The 17,279-nt window shown below is 43.1% G+C and overlaps 1 protein-coding gene across 3 annotated transcripts in view; it reads left to right on the top strand.

Annotated features, from left to right (window-relative positions):
• The window catches only part of LOC132384833 (oxysterol-binding protein-related protein 7-like), a 121,662-nt gene that overhangs the window by 51,836 nt on the left and 52,547 nt on the right, over nt 1-17,279 (top strand). For 2 of the 3 annotated variants that reach the window (XM_059956401.1, XM_059956400.1), the window contains 3 exons: nt 12,881-13,031; nt 14,560-14,696; nt 16,212-16,319. In XM_059956401.1, the coding sequence (XP_059812384.1) occupies nt 12,881-13,031; nt 14,560-14,696; nt 16,212-16,319 (396 nt within the window). Of the gene's footprint in view, nt 1-7,351; nt 7,436-12,880; nt 13,032-14,559; nt 14,697-16,211; nt 16,320-17,279 lie in introns of all 3 variants that reach the window. The other variant, XM_059956399.1, reaches the window with a different exon arrangement.

The following is a 17,279-nucleotide window of genomic DNA, read 5'->3' as shown; positions in this document are numbered from 1 at the left end:
GCAGGTGTTACCCATGATTTTGGCTGAAAGCAGGTTTATCAAAATTATGACAGTTGACAGCCTCAACTGTATCAAAGTTCCCTACTGTGAAACAATGGTCTGTCATCTGAGCTGCTAGTGACCCTCCATTTGCATTTTGACAACAGGCCACAGCTCTGAGAGAAGAGCCAGTGAGAATAGTTGATTTTAAAACATTCAAGATGGTTTAATGTTGTTTCCAGTGCACAAGTGTAAAGGAGAATGAAATTACTGTTACACCGAATCTGATGCAGTTTTAAAAGAAACACAATAACTATAAATTCATAAGGTAGCTTGTATACATAGATTCGTATGTCCATAAAGTGATGCTAGGTACAGGAGTGTCTGTAAATAAGGTGACTGGCAAGAAATGATAAAGTAATGGGGAGTGTGGAGGGGTCAGAAAAAAGTGTGTCAGTAGGAAATGGTGTTCAGAAGGGAAATTCGTGGAAGCATAAATTAAGTATAAGGAAATTGGTTTCACTTGAAATGTTGTAACAAGAGTAAAGGTACTGAAGTGGCTGTGCAAAATCGGTTTGTTCAGTGTCAGTTGTGGCTAAAAGTCATTTAAGCCAGAAGCACAAGTTGTTAAATAGATTTTTCTTTGAATTTGAAAGTAATTGTCATGAAAGTAACTATTGTCAAGTTCACTGTCATGTAACTTTATACAAGTATACCAATAAATGAGACAATATTTCTCTGGATTGGGGTGCAAAGCATGCTAGTACATACAACACACAATAACTTCGGAAAGTAAGGATTAAATCTACGAATGAATTGCACATAAGTAAAGTGTATAAATTAAATATTGTATGGTACAGAACAAACTAACTGGTGACACTTCGAATGCAATGTGACGGGGATTCAAGGAAAGAGGGGAAATCATTTCCCATTGGAAGCAGCTCCTCAAGGACCTCCTTAATTGTGATTCTGTGCCTGCCATTAGCACTGTACAATAAATATTCTGGTCCAAACTAATGATACCAGAGGCCAACAAGAAGTTGTATGTTAATCATTAATGGTCTTAGAGCCTCAGCAGGGATACCTGCTGCTTTCAAGTCTAAAACCTGATGGAAAGGAATTCCACAGTCTCAGCTGTGACAGCCAGGAGGAGGAGGATCTATCAAGAGACCTTGGACACCATAATCATGAATGTTTCAAGAAAGGACCTAAAACAGCAAGATATAATTGGAGTAACTACAGAGAAATATGCCTTGTATGCCACAAGGGAAGTCGTCCTCCCATTGGCTGAATAGCTGCTCCCTAAATGTCAATACAAATTCTGTCTGGAGACATAATGGATGTGATCTTCACCAAACATAAACTCCATGAAGAAAGCAGGGAGCAGGACCACCATAGCCTTGATTAGCCTTGAAAGCCTGGGAATGGTAAAGGACGGGGACTTCTGAATTTCAAGTGTAGCTGTTTGCCAAAGTTGGAATTGGTTTATTATTGCCATGTGTACCAAGATACAGTGGAAAAAGTCATCTTGCGTGCTATTTATACGGATCAAATCATTACGAGTAAAATCAAGCGATGTGGGCGACAATGGGACTTTGCTTCTAGATGAACTCAATGCCTTCTACGCTCGCTTTGACCCTCGACGTGGAGGAACCATCACAAACTCCTACAGTCCCCCTCCCACAGTGACCCTGTGACTTCAGTCTCTGAGGCCGATGTGCAAGCAGTCTTCAGGAGGATGAAGCCACAAAAAAGCATCCAGCTCAGACAGGGTACATGGCCAAGTACTAAAGACCTGGGTTGACCAACTGACTGGTGTGTTCACTGAGATCCTTAACCTCTCGCTTTGGCAGTCTGAGGTACCCACCTGCTTCAAACAGGCTTCAATATACCAGAGCCTAAGAACCTGGTGACCTGCCTCGATGACTGTTATCTGGTAGCACTTATATCCACAGTGCTGAAGTGTTTTGAGAGTTTGATGAAACCTATCAACTGATGTCTGAGAAGCGACTTGGATTCACTCCAATTTGCCTGCTGGCACAACAGGTCCACAACAGATGCAGTCTTATTGGCTCTTCACTCACCTGGAACATCTTCAGCAAAGATACATCAGGGTGCTCTTTATCAACAACAGCTCAGTATTCAATACCATTATTTCCCTCAAAACTAATTAATAAACTTCAAGACCTTGGCCTCAATACCTCTTTGTGCAATTGGATCCTCTTATTTCCTCACTTGAAGACCCCAGTCAGTTTGGATCAGTAACATCTTCATGATCTCCATCAGCACAGGTGCACTATAATGCTGTGTGCTTAGCTTCCTGGTGTATGCACTTTCCACTTATGACTGTGTGGCTAAGCACAGCTCCAATGTTATTTTCAAGTTTGCTGTCATAGGCTGAATCAAAGGTGGTGATGAATCAGCATATAGGAGGGAGACTGAAAATCTGGTTGAGTGGTGCCACAACAACAACCTCTTACTCAATGTCAACAAGACCAAGGAGCTGATTATTGACTTCAGGAGGAGGAAAATGGAGGACCTATAAGCCATTCCTCATTGAGGGATCAGAGGTGGAGAGGTCAGCAACTTTAAATTCCTCTGTTAACATTTCAAAGGACCTGTTCTGGGCCCAGCATGTAAGTGCAATTATGAAGAAAGCACAGCGTCTCTACTCCTTTAGGAGTTTGCGAAGTTATTGTGCAGAATCTAAAACTTTAACAAACTCCCGTAGATGTGTGGTGGAGAGTATATTGACTGGCTGCATCACAGCCTGGTACGGAAGCACCAGTGTCCTTAAATGGAAAATTCTACATAAAGTAGTGGATCTGGCCCAGTCCATTACAGGTAAAGCCCTCCCCACCATTGAACACGTCTACAAGGAGCATTGTTGCAGGAAATCAGCATCCATCATCAGAGACCTCCACTACCTAAGACATGCTCTCTTCTCACTGCTGCCAGCAGGAAGAAGGTACAGGAGCCTCAGGACTCTCACCACCAGCTTCAGAAAGTTATTACCCCTCAACCATCAGGCTCTTGAACCAAAGGGGATAACTGCACTCAACTTCACTGAAATGTTCCCAGTCTATGGACTTATAAGGATTTTTTTAATCTTGTGTTTTCGATTTATTGCTTATTTCTTTTTGTATTTGCACAGTTGTCTTTTGCACTTTGATTGAATGCCCAAGTTTGTGCAGTTTTTGTTTCTGTGGTTATTCTACTATGGATTTACTGAGTATGTCTGCAAGAAAATGAATCTCGGGTGTATATGGTGACATATGTACTTTGATCATAAATTTACTTTGAACAGTGTATTGTGGTAGAAAAAGGTAAAACAGACTTTATTCCCTAGAGCGTAGAAGAATGAGGGGAGATTTGAGAGAGGTATATAAAATTATGATGGGTATCGATAGTGAATGCAAGCAGGCTTTTTCCACTGAGGCTAGGGGAGAAAAAAACCAGAGGACATGGGTTAAGGGTAAAGGGGGAAAAGTTTAAAGAGAACATTAGGAGGGGCTTCTTCACACAGAGTGGTGGGGGTGTGGAATGAGCTGCCAGTTGAAGTGGTGAATGCAGGCTCACTTTTAGCATTCAAGAAAAACTTGGACAGGTATGTGGCTTAGAGGGGTTTGGAGGGATATGGCCCAGGTGCAGGTCAGTGGGACTAAGCAGAAAAATGGTTTGGCACAGCCAAGAAGGGCCAGAGGACCTGTTTCTGTGCTGTAATGTTCTATGGTTCTAATAACAGGATGCAGAATAATGTGTAACAGTTACAGAGAAAGTACATGGTAAAGAGTGCAAAAGTATAATAAGGTAGATTAAGGTCGAGAGTCATCTGACCATAATAAGGAACTATTAGCGGTCTTATAACTGTAGGGTAGAAGCTGTCCTTGAGCCTGGTGGTATGTGCTTTCAGGCTTTTGTATCTTCTGCCCAGTGGAAGAAGGGAGAAGTGCCACTTAGTTATATGTCATCTCCAACGAGCTTCCCACTGAAGTGGGGCAAAGAGGGAAACTTTTCACCTTGTGTTACCTCTGCTTCTGAAACAAGGTGGTCCAACTTCAGGCAAATGAGTATGACATAGTTGATGTTTGTGTATGCTCATGTTTGAAAATCAAGTTATAATCCATTAGTGATTTGCTTAATAAAGAACAAGAGTAAATGGTCCACTCACAACCTGCTTTCTCTGCAATCCTGCTCACTGGTGAAGATGTTGGCCATTGGAAGAAGTGTTTGAAGAACCAACCATTAACCTATTGTCTTAAGGGCAAGTGGTTCTTGCACTTTTGGGGCATGAACTACCTGCAGTACTGGTGCAATGCTGTAAAATGTTATCACTTGATACCACTCTTCCAAACCCAGTGTCAAGATGAGCAAGCCAATGTCCACATCCTCTCTCAGCAAATGTCCTTGGCATTGAGCCCCTAATTGCATGCATTCAGCTCTGTTTGGGCAAGCTACATCATTTGCCTGCCCAGTATTTAGTCTCCTGGAACAAATTCAATTCCAAGCTCCATCACAAGTAAAGGTTTCCAAAGGGATAGAGAAGGTAATTCAAGGATGTTCTGAAAGCCATACCTGTAGGATCCTGTGGGTGGATGGACCGGGAGGGGTAGGGGGGACTGAAAATAGATTAGCGTCAGGATTGGAGGGGGAGAGAGAGAAAGAAAATTAGAATATCCAATGTTCACATATGAGAATGTGGACACTTTTCTCACAAGACAATCTCTCCATTCTGGGGATTATCCTGGTGAGAATTCTTTTGCACTTCCTCTAACATTATGTATTTCTTTTTAAGTAATTGAGTGGAAGCTATGCCCAATACTCAGAGTGTGGTCTCGCAGATGTCTTGTTCAGTTGGAGTAAGACTTCCCTACTTGTATAAACTGGCGTTTGATTGATCTTCCTGGCTACCTGCTGCACTTGTATGTTTCTGTTTCATGTACAAGTGCCCCAGCTTCCCTGTGGTGCAGTCTTTTAAGTATTTAAGTACGTATGAGCAGAATCAGACCCATCAAGTCTGCTCTACTATTCCATCGTGGTTGCTTTATTTTACCTCTCATCCCCATTCTCTTGCTTTCTCAATGCAACCTTTGATGCCCTTACTAATCAAGAACCTATCAACCTCCACTTTAAATATACCCAATGACCTGGACTCCACAGCTGTCTGGGAATGAATTCCACAGATTTCCCACCCTCTGGCTATAGAAATTCTTCCTCATCTGTTCTAAATGGACATCCTATTCTGAGGCTGTGCCCTCTGCTGCTACTAATGGAGACATCTTCTCCACAGCTGCTGTTTCCAGGCCTCTCCATGTGTGGTATGTTTCAATAATCTGAACTCCAGTGAGTACAATCATAATGTCATTCTGTCTTCCAGTGTTTCTCGCAGTACCCTCCATTTGCAAGCTTTTGGTCATTCAATTAACCTATCATATCCCTCAGAACTGTTTATATCCTCATAGTTTGCCTTCATTCCACAGCAATATTATCCTTGAATGTAATTTCTGTACATTTAGTTCTTTCCTGTAACAGCATTAATTGCAAACTGCTGTGGTTCTAGCACTGGTGTCTGTGGCACAGATCTAGTTGATGGTTGCCAACCTGAAAATGTGCCCTTATTCCTGCAACACACAAAATGCTGGAGGAACTCAGCAGGCCAGGCAGCATCTATGTAAAAGAGTAAACAGTCAACGTTTCAGGCCGAGACCTTCATCAGGACTTGCCCTTATTTCTGCTTGCTGTTTCCCGTGGTTGGCTAATCCTTTATCCACGAACCATTCTGCTGGGAGGGAAAAGAAGTGTCGTCATTTCAATTCAAAGCCCTGCATCAGGACTGAAAATGAACGGAGACCATTCTCAGTCCTGATGCAGGGTGCTGATCTAAATCACCCAAAGTTTCTTTTCACACCCCATCTCTCTGAAGCTGCTTGGCCTGCTTAGTTCCTCCAACAGATTGCTTGTTGCTCCAGATTCCAGTATCAGCAGTCTCTTGTGAACTCTTTAAAATAACCCTTTGTGTGGCATTTTTATTGAATGACTTTGGGAAACCTAAGTATTACATCTAGCAAATTCCTTTTATCACTTAATTGGTAATACAAAAAAACTTGTATTTGACAGATGTAATGTCCCTTTCATGAAGCCATGCTGACTATGTGCAATAAAGGTATAGATTCCATATGTTTTGCTATTATCATCTTGGTAACTACGTAATAATTTTCAATAATAAATGTTGTACAGATCAGCATGGGGTTGCCAGCCTTTCTGAAGTATTGGAGGTATTGCATTGACAGATTTCTAAACAGATTTGGATTCAGATCTGCTTATCATAGTGCAACATTGCAAGTGACACTTTTCATTAACCAAAAACAACCTAAGGATGTGCTGGGGCAGCTCGTGTAACCACACATTCCACCACCAACATAAGATGCCCACTACGCTCAGCAGAATGGCGGCAGCTGCAAAACCCCCTTCTCCCGCCCCCAACTCTGATCTTTCATTCTCATTGTTGTGGGGAAGTCATAAATTATATCTTGAAACATCCACCACTTGCTGTGGTCTTGCCTACTAATCTCAGGGCCCACTCCAATTTAGACCACTCTCTCCACATTTCTTTACAATTCTTATGTAAGTTCAGTGCTGCGTAGTAAGGTCTAAGCTGTACAGACATGGGTAGTCCCTAGCTGAATCTATCAGTGTTGAGGTGACAGATACTGTTGATTGCAGAGTTCCTGAATTACGGAAATGGGCAATTGGTCCATCTTGTGGCTACTGATATTCTGCGGAGCAACTGTGTTTTATGTGCATTTAATAACCACAAGGTGCCAGACTCTGGGACAAGACAAGGAACATGAGGGATTTTGCAGATTCTCGAAATCCAGCGCAACACACACAAAATGCTGGCTGAACTCAGCAGGTCAGGTAACATCTATGGAGAGGGATAACAGTTGACTTTTCAGGCCAAGATCTTTCATTTGTCATGATGGAGTGCCTTGGTATGAAATGTGAATTCTTTACTCTTAGATGTTATTTACCCTGCTGAGTGCCTCCAAGATTTTGTGTGTGTTGCACTGTAACAAGACTTATGGAGATGAGTGGGTGGGGAATAAAAGAAAGTCACCATAATCTTAAAATTAAGTGGAATATATTTTCTGAATACTATTTGAGATGAGTAGCATTTAAGCATTCGTGTGTTTTATAAAAGTAACCCTGATGTTACTCTTTAATCCTTTTAAATGGCTCAATGACATCTTGTAATTTGTGACACTTCCAATGTAGAGAGCTTCTGCAGGTGTGAAAACATTTCCAACTTAAAGGTGAACACTTCATAAGTGTTTCTGCACTTACCATGTGTTTAAATTTTCAATTATTCCAGGGTTTCCTTGCAGACAAATCAAAGAAAGAAAAACGTTCCTCCAAAATATGGTGTACCCAAAGCTTGGCCAAGGATGAGACTAAGGTAAATGGTGGCTGTCTGCATGATCACGTGAAATCTGTCTTGATTTGAAAGAACCTTGAAAGCTGTCCATCATGTCTCATGACTCCAGTCTTCTCCCACACTGGGAAGATGAAGACAAAATTCATCAAAATGAATAAACAGTCAATGTTTCAACATTTTGTGTTGTGTTAAAAATAAACTGGGGTATCAGTGTTTCCTAAAGTCTTCTACTTGGCTGTTTTAGGTGTTAACGCCCTGCCTACCATGAAACTTAGGAGCATCTCAGTTTTATGCTAAGCTGATTTTTTTTTAATCTAATTTTGGTTCGGGCCACTTGGATTGAAGAGGAGAAATTGTTTACTACTAATTGAAGTGGGAAAGTGGAATGGAAGAGAGGTAGGGGCTTAATGAAGGGGGAGGCAAAGGGTAGAGGGGAGCCTGAGAGTGAGAATGTGGTTGTGATGAAGGGTCTTGGCCTGAAACGTTGATTGCTTTATTCCTCTCCATAGATACAGCCTGAACTGCTGAGTTCCCCCAGTAATTTGTGTTTATTCACTGCTCATCTCCCATTCAAGTTCAGTCATTAAAAGTTGAGGATAAGACAGTTGAATAGCCTGATGGCATTAACTATAATGCCAACAGGATGCTGACACAAACAAAAGAAGAACACAGGGCCCCAAGGGATTCCATGAATGCTGGAAATCTTGAGCGTGCGTGGCCTCTGTTGGTCGTGGTTGACCATGGGTTCTGTGCCTCTGGTAGTCACTGGAGAGTGGCCTCTCCAGGGCGCAAGCCAGGGCAAAGTTGATACGGAGATCCGTCTGTTGCCCATGCAGTGGGACACCCCCCCCCCCCCCCCATGCTGATGACAGGTCCAAAGGAACAACGAAAGTCGATACAGTTTGGTGCCAGCAGCATTGCAGGAGTTGCCGTGCCGGTGCTGGGTACAGTGGTCAGCCGCCTTCAGGACTCCGACTCCGGATTTTTCCTCGAGGTTTACTCCCAAAGCCTTTCCCGTGAGCGGATATAGCCGCAAGGCAGCAGGGGTTTGAAATCGGAGTTTTCCCTCTCCTAGATGAGCTACCATCCGTGGTTAACGAGCAGCATCTGCTGGGAGCAACTGGTTTTAAGGCGCCAGTGGCCTGTCTTTGCTTCTTCTCCTGTCAGTGAGAACAGCTCCACCGGGCATAGGAAATATGCCACACGTGAAGGCCAGGAGTTAGACTTGGTTGTCAGAGGCTGTTTGAGTCACACGCCATGAAGAGCATTTGTTTAGCAGTGGGAGCTCGCCCTAACTACCACCCTTTGGCTGTGACTACTTTTGGAGCAACACACACAAAATGCTGGAGGAACTCAGCAGGTCAGGCAGCATCCATGGGAGGAAATAAACAAGCGATGTTCTGGGCTGAGACCCTTCATCAGGATACTGGGTGATGTTTCCATAGGTGCTGCCTGACCTGAGACCCTCCAATGTTGTGTGCAATGTTTGGAAAAGTTATTTTTACAATGAGTTGGTGAATGTGGAATTCTTTACTGAAAATGTCCATGGAAGCAGAGACTGTAATGAGACTAAATAGCAAAAATGCAAGCTGGAGAATGGTTGTTATTCCAGGTTAGTATAGAAAGTAAAACAAAGATTTGTAATTCTAAATTTCCTTTCATGATGCTTAGGATATTTCAAGGGTCTTAGCCAAACTGGTATTTTTGAAGAGCAAACACGAGGAAATCTGCAGATGCTGGAAATTCAAACAACACACAGAAAATGCTGGTAGAACACAGCAGGCCAGGCAGCATCTATAGGGAGAAGTGCTTTCAACGTTTCAGGCTGAGATGAAGGGTCTCGGCCCGAAACGTCGACAGAGCTTCTCCCTATAGATGCTGCCTAGCCTGCTGTGTTCTACCAGCATTTTGTGTGTGTTGTTGTTGGTATTTTTGAAAACTATTGCAATGTAAAAAATGTAACATTTGTCTTGTGTACAGGAGCTCCTGAAAATACTATGTTTTTACAGCTTGAAGTATTCTGGAGTTCAGAGTTCAATTCTAGCACCGTCTGTAAGGTGTTTGTCCACTTTTCTTGTGGACCGTGTGGGTTTCCTCCGGGTGCTCAGATTTCCTCCCACAGGGTCAGATGTACTGACTCGTAAATTAATTAGTCATTGTAAATTGTCCTGTAATTAGGCTAGTATTAAATGGGTGCTGGGTGGTACAGCTCGTTGGGCTGGAAGGGCTGGTTCACACTGAATTTCTAAATAATAAATAAATAAAATAGCAATGTCCAAATAGCTACGTAACCCAGAGTAATGCCCAAAATGCTGGAAGAACACTCTCAGGCAGTGTCTATGGAGGGAAATGGACTGTTGATGATTTGAGCCTTGACCAAGTTTCAACTTCCAATGTCACAAATGGAACCCGGTCGTGACCCAAATTGTTGATTGTATTTCCCGCCACAGACGCTGCCTGATCCAAGTTCCTCCAGCATTTTGTGCTGCTCCAGCTTGCCGGTATCTGTGTTGTGTCATCGGATGAGCTACTGTTTTAATGATATTGGCCGAGGAATAAACATCGAGTGGGGAGAACTCTGTACCCTTGAATAGATAGTGTCACGATATCCTTTATGCCAAATTTGTATTTCCTTCTGATATAGAAAAAGGCCATTCAGCCCATTAACTATGCCAATTCTTGGAGCCATCAAATTCCCCATTTATTTCTCTGGAACTTGTTCTCTCATACAATACTTGCCCACTTACACTCTGACTCCCCCCCCCCCCCCCCAATAATTCTCTGACCACCCACTTGCACTGGCTATAATTTCAGCCAGTTAGCCTACCAAGCCTTACATCTTCAGGATGTGCAAGGAAACGAGAGCCCACGCAGTCAAAGAATGTACAAGCCCCACATCAAGCTGAGAGCTGAACCTGTGCTAATAGACATGTGAGACTGTCCTATTACCTGCTGCACCACTGTTGCCACGTGAACACTGAGGCAGTGGTACCCTAGTTATTGGCCAGCAACTCTCGCCATTGCCTCTACCAAACTGAGCTGATTGTGTTTTGAGTTTGTGTTGTAAATTTGGTTTGATTCCTTGTCCAAATTATTTTGAACCACGTTCCACTGCATTTTTAGGTAAGTAAATTTACTAGTGTTGCTTTGCATTCAAGGTATTGCAGAATTGAATTCAAGCTCACTGTTGAGGCATCCTTGGGTATTTTTATGGAAATTCACATCTGTGCATTTGTCACATTATTTTAAAATTGCAAATAATGTTCTGGCAGACTCTGTGCTTGGTATGTTTCACTGTTTTAGCCCATGGAACTGATCTATTGGTGTTTTATTGGACCATAAGACGTGAGAGCAGAATTAGGCCATTCAGCCCATTGAGTCTGCATCCACCCTTCAGCATTTGAAAATCAAATTTATGGTTATACAGCGTAAAGGAGGGCCTCTCATCATTTCATAATTCTCCTCAGGTCACAAATTGGCATCCTTGGCTCCAGGGAAAGGATACTTGGGAGCTTTATGACATGATGAGTGATATAGATACTCTAGCTCTAACCTACCTGATCTTTCCAATCTCAATACCCCAGTTTGTTTTTAATTGAGGAGTTCAATAGTAATGTTAATCATAATAAATAGTTTTGGAGTTAAGATAAACTAACGTTAGCTTTATTTGTCACATGTACATCAAAACATACAGTGAAATGTGTGTCAAATTAAATCAGAAGATTGTGCTGGGCAGCTTGCAAGTGTCGCCATGCCTCTGGCACTAACATAGCATTACCACAACTTAACCCTAACCCTACACCTTTGGAATGTGGGAGGAAATCCTTGCAGTCACACAGAGAACAGACAAGCTTCTTGCAGACAGCAGCAAGAATCAAACCCCAAATGGTGATTGCTGGTGCTGTAAAGCAAATGCGCAAACTGCTATTCTGCTGTGCCACCCCACAAAAAATTAAATTGTAGTCATGGCTGTTTGCGTCAATGATGAATGCAGTCAGAGCATGTGCTGAGGGCAGCCTGCAAGTGTCACCATGCTTCCAGCAGCGCCAACATCGCATGCCCGCAAATTACTAACCCTTACTAACTCGTTTGGATTGTGGGAGGAAACTGGAGCACCTGGAGGAAACCCACTTGGTCACATGGAGAATGTACAAACTCCTGGGAATTGAACCCAGGTCACTGGCGCTGTAAAGCATTACATGAGTCATTGTGCTATTGCCCTGCCTGTTAAGGGGAGTGCTCTTGCCCTGGAGGCAAGATACAATAGCTCACCTCACTCTGGAGGTGTGTGTAATCTAGGCTAATGTTAGCTTGCATTCCTGAGCAAGTGCTGTGGTGTTCAGTAACAAAAAGAAGCTCTGTCAATTCAGTTTGATGGAAAAAGCCAGGCATGTTCTGAAGAGAAGCAGGGAGCTCTTTTCCTGACTGTTGCTTGTTGCCTGTTGCCCAGTCACGTCAACTAGCTGCTACCAAGGGGAAAAGTCTGCATTGCGCTGGAGGATGTGAGAAATGGGCGCTCTTGGCGGCAGGGCGCAGGGAAAGGAAAACACTGCAAGTGGGAAGTATGCTAATTCCTTCGGAAGAGGAAATAGACTGAGCACAGAAAGGTGCAATGAGTTTCCTGTGCGCAAACATACAATTACTGCAGTTTGTATGAGGCAAAACAGGTTTTTGATGGATGTTAAACCAAGGAGCCTGGACTTGGAGGGTCATCCTCAGTTGCATGTGCTAGATATGGAATACAACAGTGTTGTCCGTTGCAGAGCAATGCACACAAAATACTGGGTGAACTCGGCAGCTTCTGTGGATGGGAATTAACAGTTGACATTTTGGGCCAAGACCTTTCATCAGGTTTTGTGTAGGAGCTGTCTGACCTGCTGAGTTCTTCCAGCGTTTTTGTGTTCCTCTGGATTTCTAGCATCTGCAGAATCTTTGATTCATCTGTTGCACTCAGGTTGCTGAATTTCAGAAACACTTTTAGCAGGAGCTTCAGAAGCAGTGTGTAACATGGTGTGGCTACTCTGAGTTTAGATGGGACAGAGCATGTTTTATCCCCAGTGCTTTTTGTGTGAAAACCACACTATGTTTTTAAAACCTCCCATGAATTCTGAGGTTTTAACTTGCAAGCTGTTGTAGGCTGCTTTTGTATCGCTTTCCAATAATTTTCACGTTGCGATGAAAGTTTGTAACCGAGCAAATTGGAGAAATGAAAAGCTCTGTTAACAAGTCTCAAAGTCATACAGAGAGCCTTTACCTGATGAGAGTAGCTGTAGGCTTAATCCATTAGCACGGTGAAAGGAAAGCCACAAACACAGGATCTGTTTTCAAGAGTTTTGCACTGTGTAACCAGAAGGTCCACCAGCGAAGACCCACGTTTTACAGGTGATAGTCTGAGCAGGTTGTGAATGCATGTTCGACTGTCACCCATACTCTTGACTGGGAGCCATTTTAATCTCCTTGCTCCAGGCCTCCTGTGATGCCATGCGTTCTGCAAAACTACATGTTTCCACTCCCAGCCTGCCGGACTGCCTGGACATGAAGAGCACTTCTGCGCCCCTCACTATAAAGGAGGAGTACTTGCAGCTACAGCAGGATTTCTGTTCCATATCACAGAAAGGTAATGACGGGAGGGGCATAGCACTGGTTCCTCCGTGATTGGCGAAACTTATAGGGTTAAGCGCAGGTTGGATAAACTTATCCCTGCTCATCACCTCAGCTACCAATCACCTCCCTCTGTGGTTCCCCCTTCTCCCACAGTTTACTCTCCACTTCTGCCAGGTTCCTGCAGCCCTTTCCCACCTATCACCTCCCAGCTTCTTGCTTCATTTCCCCCCCCCCCCCCCCAACTTCACCCACCTTGTTCTGGCTTCTTCCCCTTCCCAGTCCTGATGAAGGGTCTCAGCCCAAGACCTCAACTCTTTATTCCTCTACATTGATGCTGTCAGACCTGCTGAGTTCCTCCTGGGTTTTGTGTGTGTATGTGTGTTACTTTTGATAAATTTACCTTGCTTTAACTTGAGTTTAAAGGCTTCAGGGTGATTGTGGAGCCACTTTCAGGGATTTCAGTAAGGTAGACACAGAAAACCTACTGGACAAGCACAGACCATGAGGATGGTGCACTCAAACATATGCCTGGACTTTTTAAGCAAGATGTGAAGAAATACTTCACAATTGTAATGAAAGTCAAGAATTCCTCAATCTCTATTGTTTCAGCTGGGCATTAATATTCTGTACTTTTGGATAAGGATGTGAAACAATGGAGGCGGGGTGAAAAGAGGGCATGTGATCAGACATGAAGTGGAAAGCAGTTAACACAAAATGCTGAAGGAACTCAACAGGTCAGGAAAAAAGAGTTGATGATTCAAGCTTAGACTCTTCAGTAGGAATGAGGGTCTGATTGGGTCAATCCCCTTCTTCGTTTAGAAGGAGATTCCTTAACTGATCCTAGATGCAAGCACCCATGAATTGGGAATGGAATGATACAAATCTAGTTTTCTCCATGCCGGTCTGAGGCTAATTGTCTAATTGAACAGTGACTGATTTCAGTCACTAATTGAGAGACCAATCTCAGAGAACACCCTAGTCCCGTTTTTGATGTCATAATATTAGCCCAGACCTTGTATCAATGCTTCTTTGTCAACATTTCTCATTAACTCATTGTCACCCTGTGCCGGCTGTGTTCCGTTCAGCTGATTTTTGGACTCCTTTCGCTTTCCTTACAATCCTTCTACAGTCTATCAACTGTCCAGTCAACCTGGTGGCAAACTGGAATTTATTATCAATGTGCATATATGCTACCCTGAGATTCATTTTCTTGCAAGCATTCACAAAGAAGTACAATAGTATCAGTGAAAAACTACACTCAAACCAAAACTGACAAGCAACCAACATGCAAAAGAAGACAAACTGCAAATATAAAAATAAATAAATAAGCAAGCAAATAATACTAAGAGCGGGAGCGTGGAGTCCTTGAAATTGAGTTGTGTTCAGTGAAGTGATCATTTCAGTGTTGAGGTGAGTGAAGTTATCCACATGCGTTCAGGACCCTCATGTAAAGGAAAAAATATGAAATTAATGTGAAATTTTGGTTTATAAAGGTGACACCCCCCCCCCTTCATAAATTTCCTTCCTTCCTCTTGTTATAGTCTTCTTGAATTTGAAGTCTCTCTTCAACACACTGGCAATAGAGAAGGAAAGGCTCAAACAGATGTGGGCTGAGAAAGAACAGGATTCCAGTGCACCAACGGTCCAGATTGCAAATATGAAGAATGCCTTGTCTGAGGTGAGGAAGCCTCTGGAATCAGAATCATGTTTTATTTTTATTACTGATGTACATTGTGAAATTTGTTTTGCAGTTAATTATATAGAGCTTTCAGCACCTCTCTCAACCTGTGCCAAAACTGTATCATTCAGTTTCTCTGTCATAGTCACATAGTTTGCCTTTTTTCTTTCGGTCCTCCACCGTGTTTCAGCAATAGTCATACCTATTTTCTAACTTGTGACAAAAGTTACTTTTCAGTGACTTGTTTTTCTCTAACTGCTGACTGATGTGCTTTAATTTTCTTAAAAAAATTGAAATTTACAATTGACACAAAACCTCAGCAGCCTTTCTAGGGTAGAGAGAAAGTTCTTGTTCTGTGAGAGTGTTGGCATTGAGAGTAATGTTGCCTATTTTAAGGTGACTTTTATCAGTCCTTCCCATCAGTGAAAATGCTCCATTTGCCACTAACATCTCACACAACAGACTTGGGTATAGGCACTGTGAAGGGAGGGTTGGCATTTACTTGCGATGAATATCCCAACTTGTGTGCTGTCAGGGTGCCATCAGGTTCACTGGCATTTCATCAGCACCTTTAGTGAATGAGGGGGGAAATGTTTCCTGTTCTCCAATAAGATGTATTGAAAACCACACATGTAGAAATCTGCTGTGCTGAATGTTGACATTCCTCTCCTGCCCAAGCTATGGTCAAAGAGCACGTTATCTGCTCTCTAAACGAGTCAGCATCCTGGTAAATCTTCTCTGCACCTTCTCTAAAGCTTCCACAACCATCCTTTAATGAGGCGACCAAAACTGAATACAATAGTCCAAGAGTGGTCTAACTAAGGTTTAATAGAGCTGCAATATTGCAGCTCTTGAACTCAAGTCCCTGACTAAACAAGGCCAACACACCATTTGCCGCATTAACCACCCTATCAACCTGCGTGGCAACTGTGAGGGATCTATGGATGTGGACATCAAGATTGCTCTGTTCCTCCACAGTGTTGAGCATCTTGCCATTAACCTGCTTTTAACTTGGACCTTCCACTTCACTTTTCTCTGAATTCAACTGTAACTGCCACCTCTCAGCTCAGCTCCACATCCTATCAATGTCCCCATTTTAAGCTACTTCTACACTTTCCATGGCACCAACCTTCATGTCATTGACAAACTTGCTCACCCACCCTTCCAGTTCCTCATCCAAGTCATGAAAATCATGAAGAAAAAGGGTCCCAGCGCAGATGTGTGTGGAACACCACTAGTCACTGACCCTTTGTTCTGTGGTAAAAGGGCAGTGGGTTCTTGTGAAAGGGATTACTACTTTCCCTGAAGAGGAGAGTTTAGAAATTGTATGCAAATTGCTCATTTTTGTGTTCTGATATCTTCATGCGTTTGTACTGTGAGACAGATAGATCGGAATCCCTGAGTTAGCCCCAGCCCCCTTCTAGAGTTGAGAATGCTAATTCTGCATCAAACCCTGCCTTCTGGCTAAACTCCCTTGTGGCTAACTTAAGCAATTAAACTAATGGCTCTCCCCAGGTAATGTCCCAGAATGCTGATCTCCGGAACCGTCTGCACCGAATCCAGTGTCTCTCCAGCTTTGCCGATATTGTGACTAATCCATCGACTCCTGTCAAATTTGAGGAGGTGAGTTGGAATTCTTGTAAAGAATCTAAAATTGTTTTTGCTTCCCTTTTGTAATTTGCTTCAGCACACTCGACAGGTCAGGCAGCATTTATGGAAGTGAGTAAACAGTCAATGTTTTGGGCTGGGACCCTTCATGGAGGTCTCCGCCCAAAACATTGTTTATTCACTTCCATAGGTGTAACCTGGCCTGTTGAGTTCCTCCAAAGTTTTGTGTGTATCTGTGTTGCTCTGGATTTCCAATTATGCAGTATCTCTTGTGTTTATGCTTCAGCAGATTCCTCATTGGCAGAATGTGGTTTATTATCACTGATCAATGTGAAACTTGTTGCTTTGTCAGAGCAGTACAGTGCAATACACAAAATCATTGAGTTACTAAAAGCAAGGATGTTGCTAGGACCCGAGTTATAGGGAAAGATTGAATAGGTTAGCACTTTATTGCCTGGAGCATAGGAGAATGAGGGGAGACTTGATAGAGGTCTACAAAATTGAGGGATGTAGATAGGGTAAATGCAAACAGTCTTTTTCCACTAAAGTTGGGTGAGGCTAGAAATAGAGGTCATGGGTTAAGGGTGAAAGGTGAAATATTGAAGGAAAACCTGAGGGGGAACTACTTCACTCAGAAGATGGTGCGAGTGTGGAACGAGCTGCCAGTGGAAGTGGTGGATTGCAACTTTTGAGAAGTTTGGATAAGTACATGGAAGGGTATGGAGAGCTATGGTCCAAGTACAGGTTGGGACTAAGCAGAATAACGGTTCGGCATGCCTGAAAGACCTAGTGAGGAAGGCACCCCTCCCCTCAGGAGAGCAGACACTCCGTTTAGCTGAAGTTGAGGTGAGGAAGACCCTGGTCAGAGTTAACTTGCACAAAGCTGTGGGGCCCATTAATATACCAGGTCAGGTTCTGAAAGACTGCACAGCCCAGCTGATGGATATATTCAACATCTCTCTTTGACAGTTGACC

This window comes from Hypanus sabinus, chromosome X1 (assembly GCF_030144855.1).
Source record: "Hypanus sabinus isolate sHypSab1 chromosome X1, sHypSab1.hap1, whole genome shotgun sequence".
Lineage (NCBI taxonomy): Eukaryota > Metazoa > Chordata > Chondrichthyes > Myliobatiformes > Dasyatidae > Hypanus > Hypanus sabinus.
The sequence above is the reverse complement of the archived record's forward strand: the minus strand, read 5'-3'. Positions and strand labels throughout refer to the sequence as shown.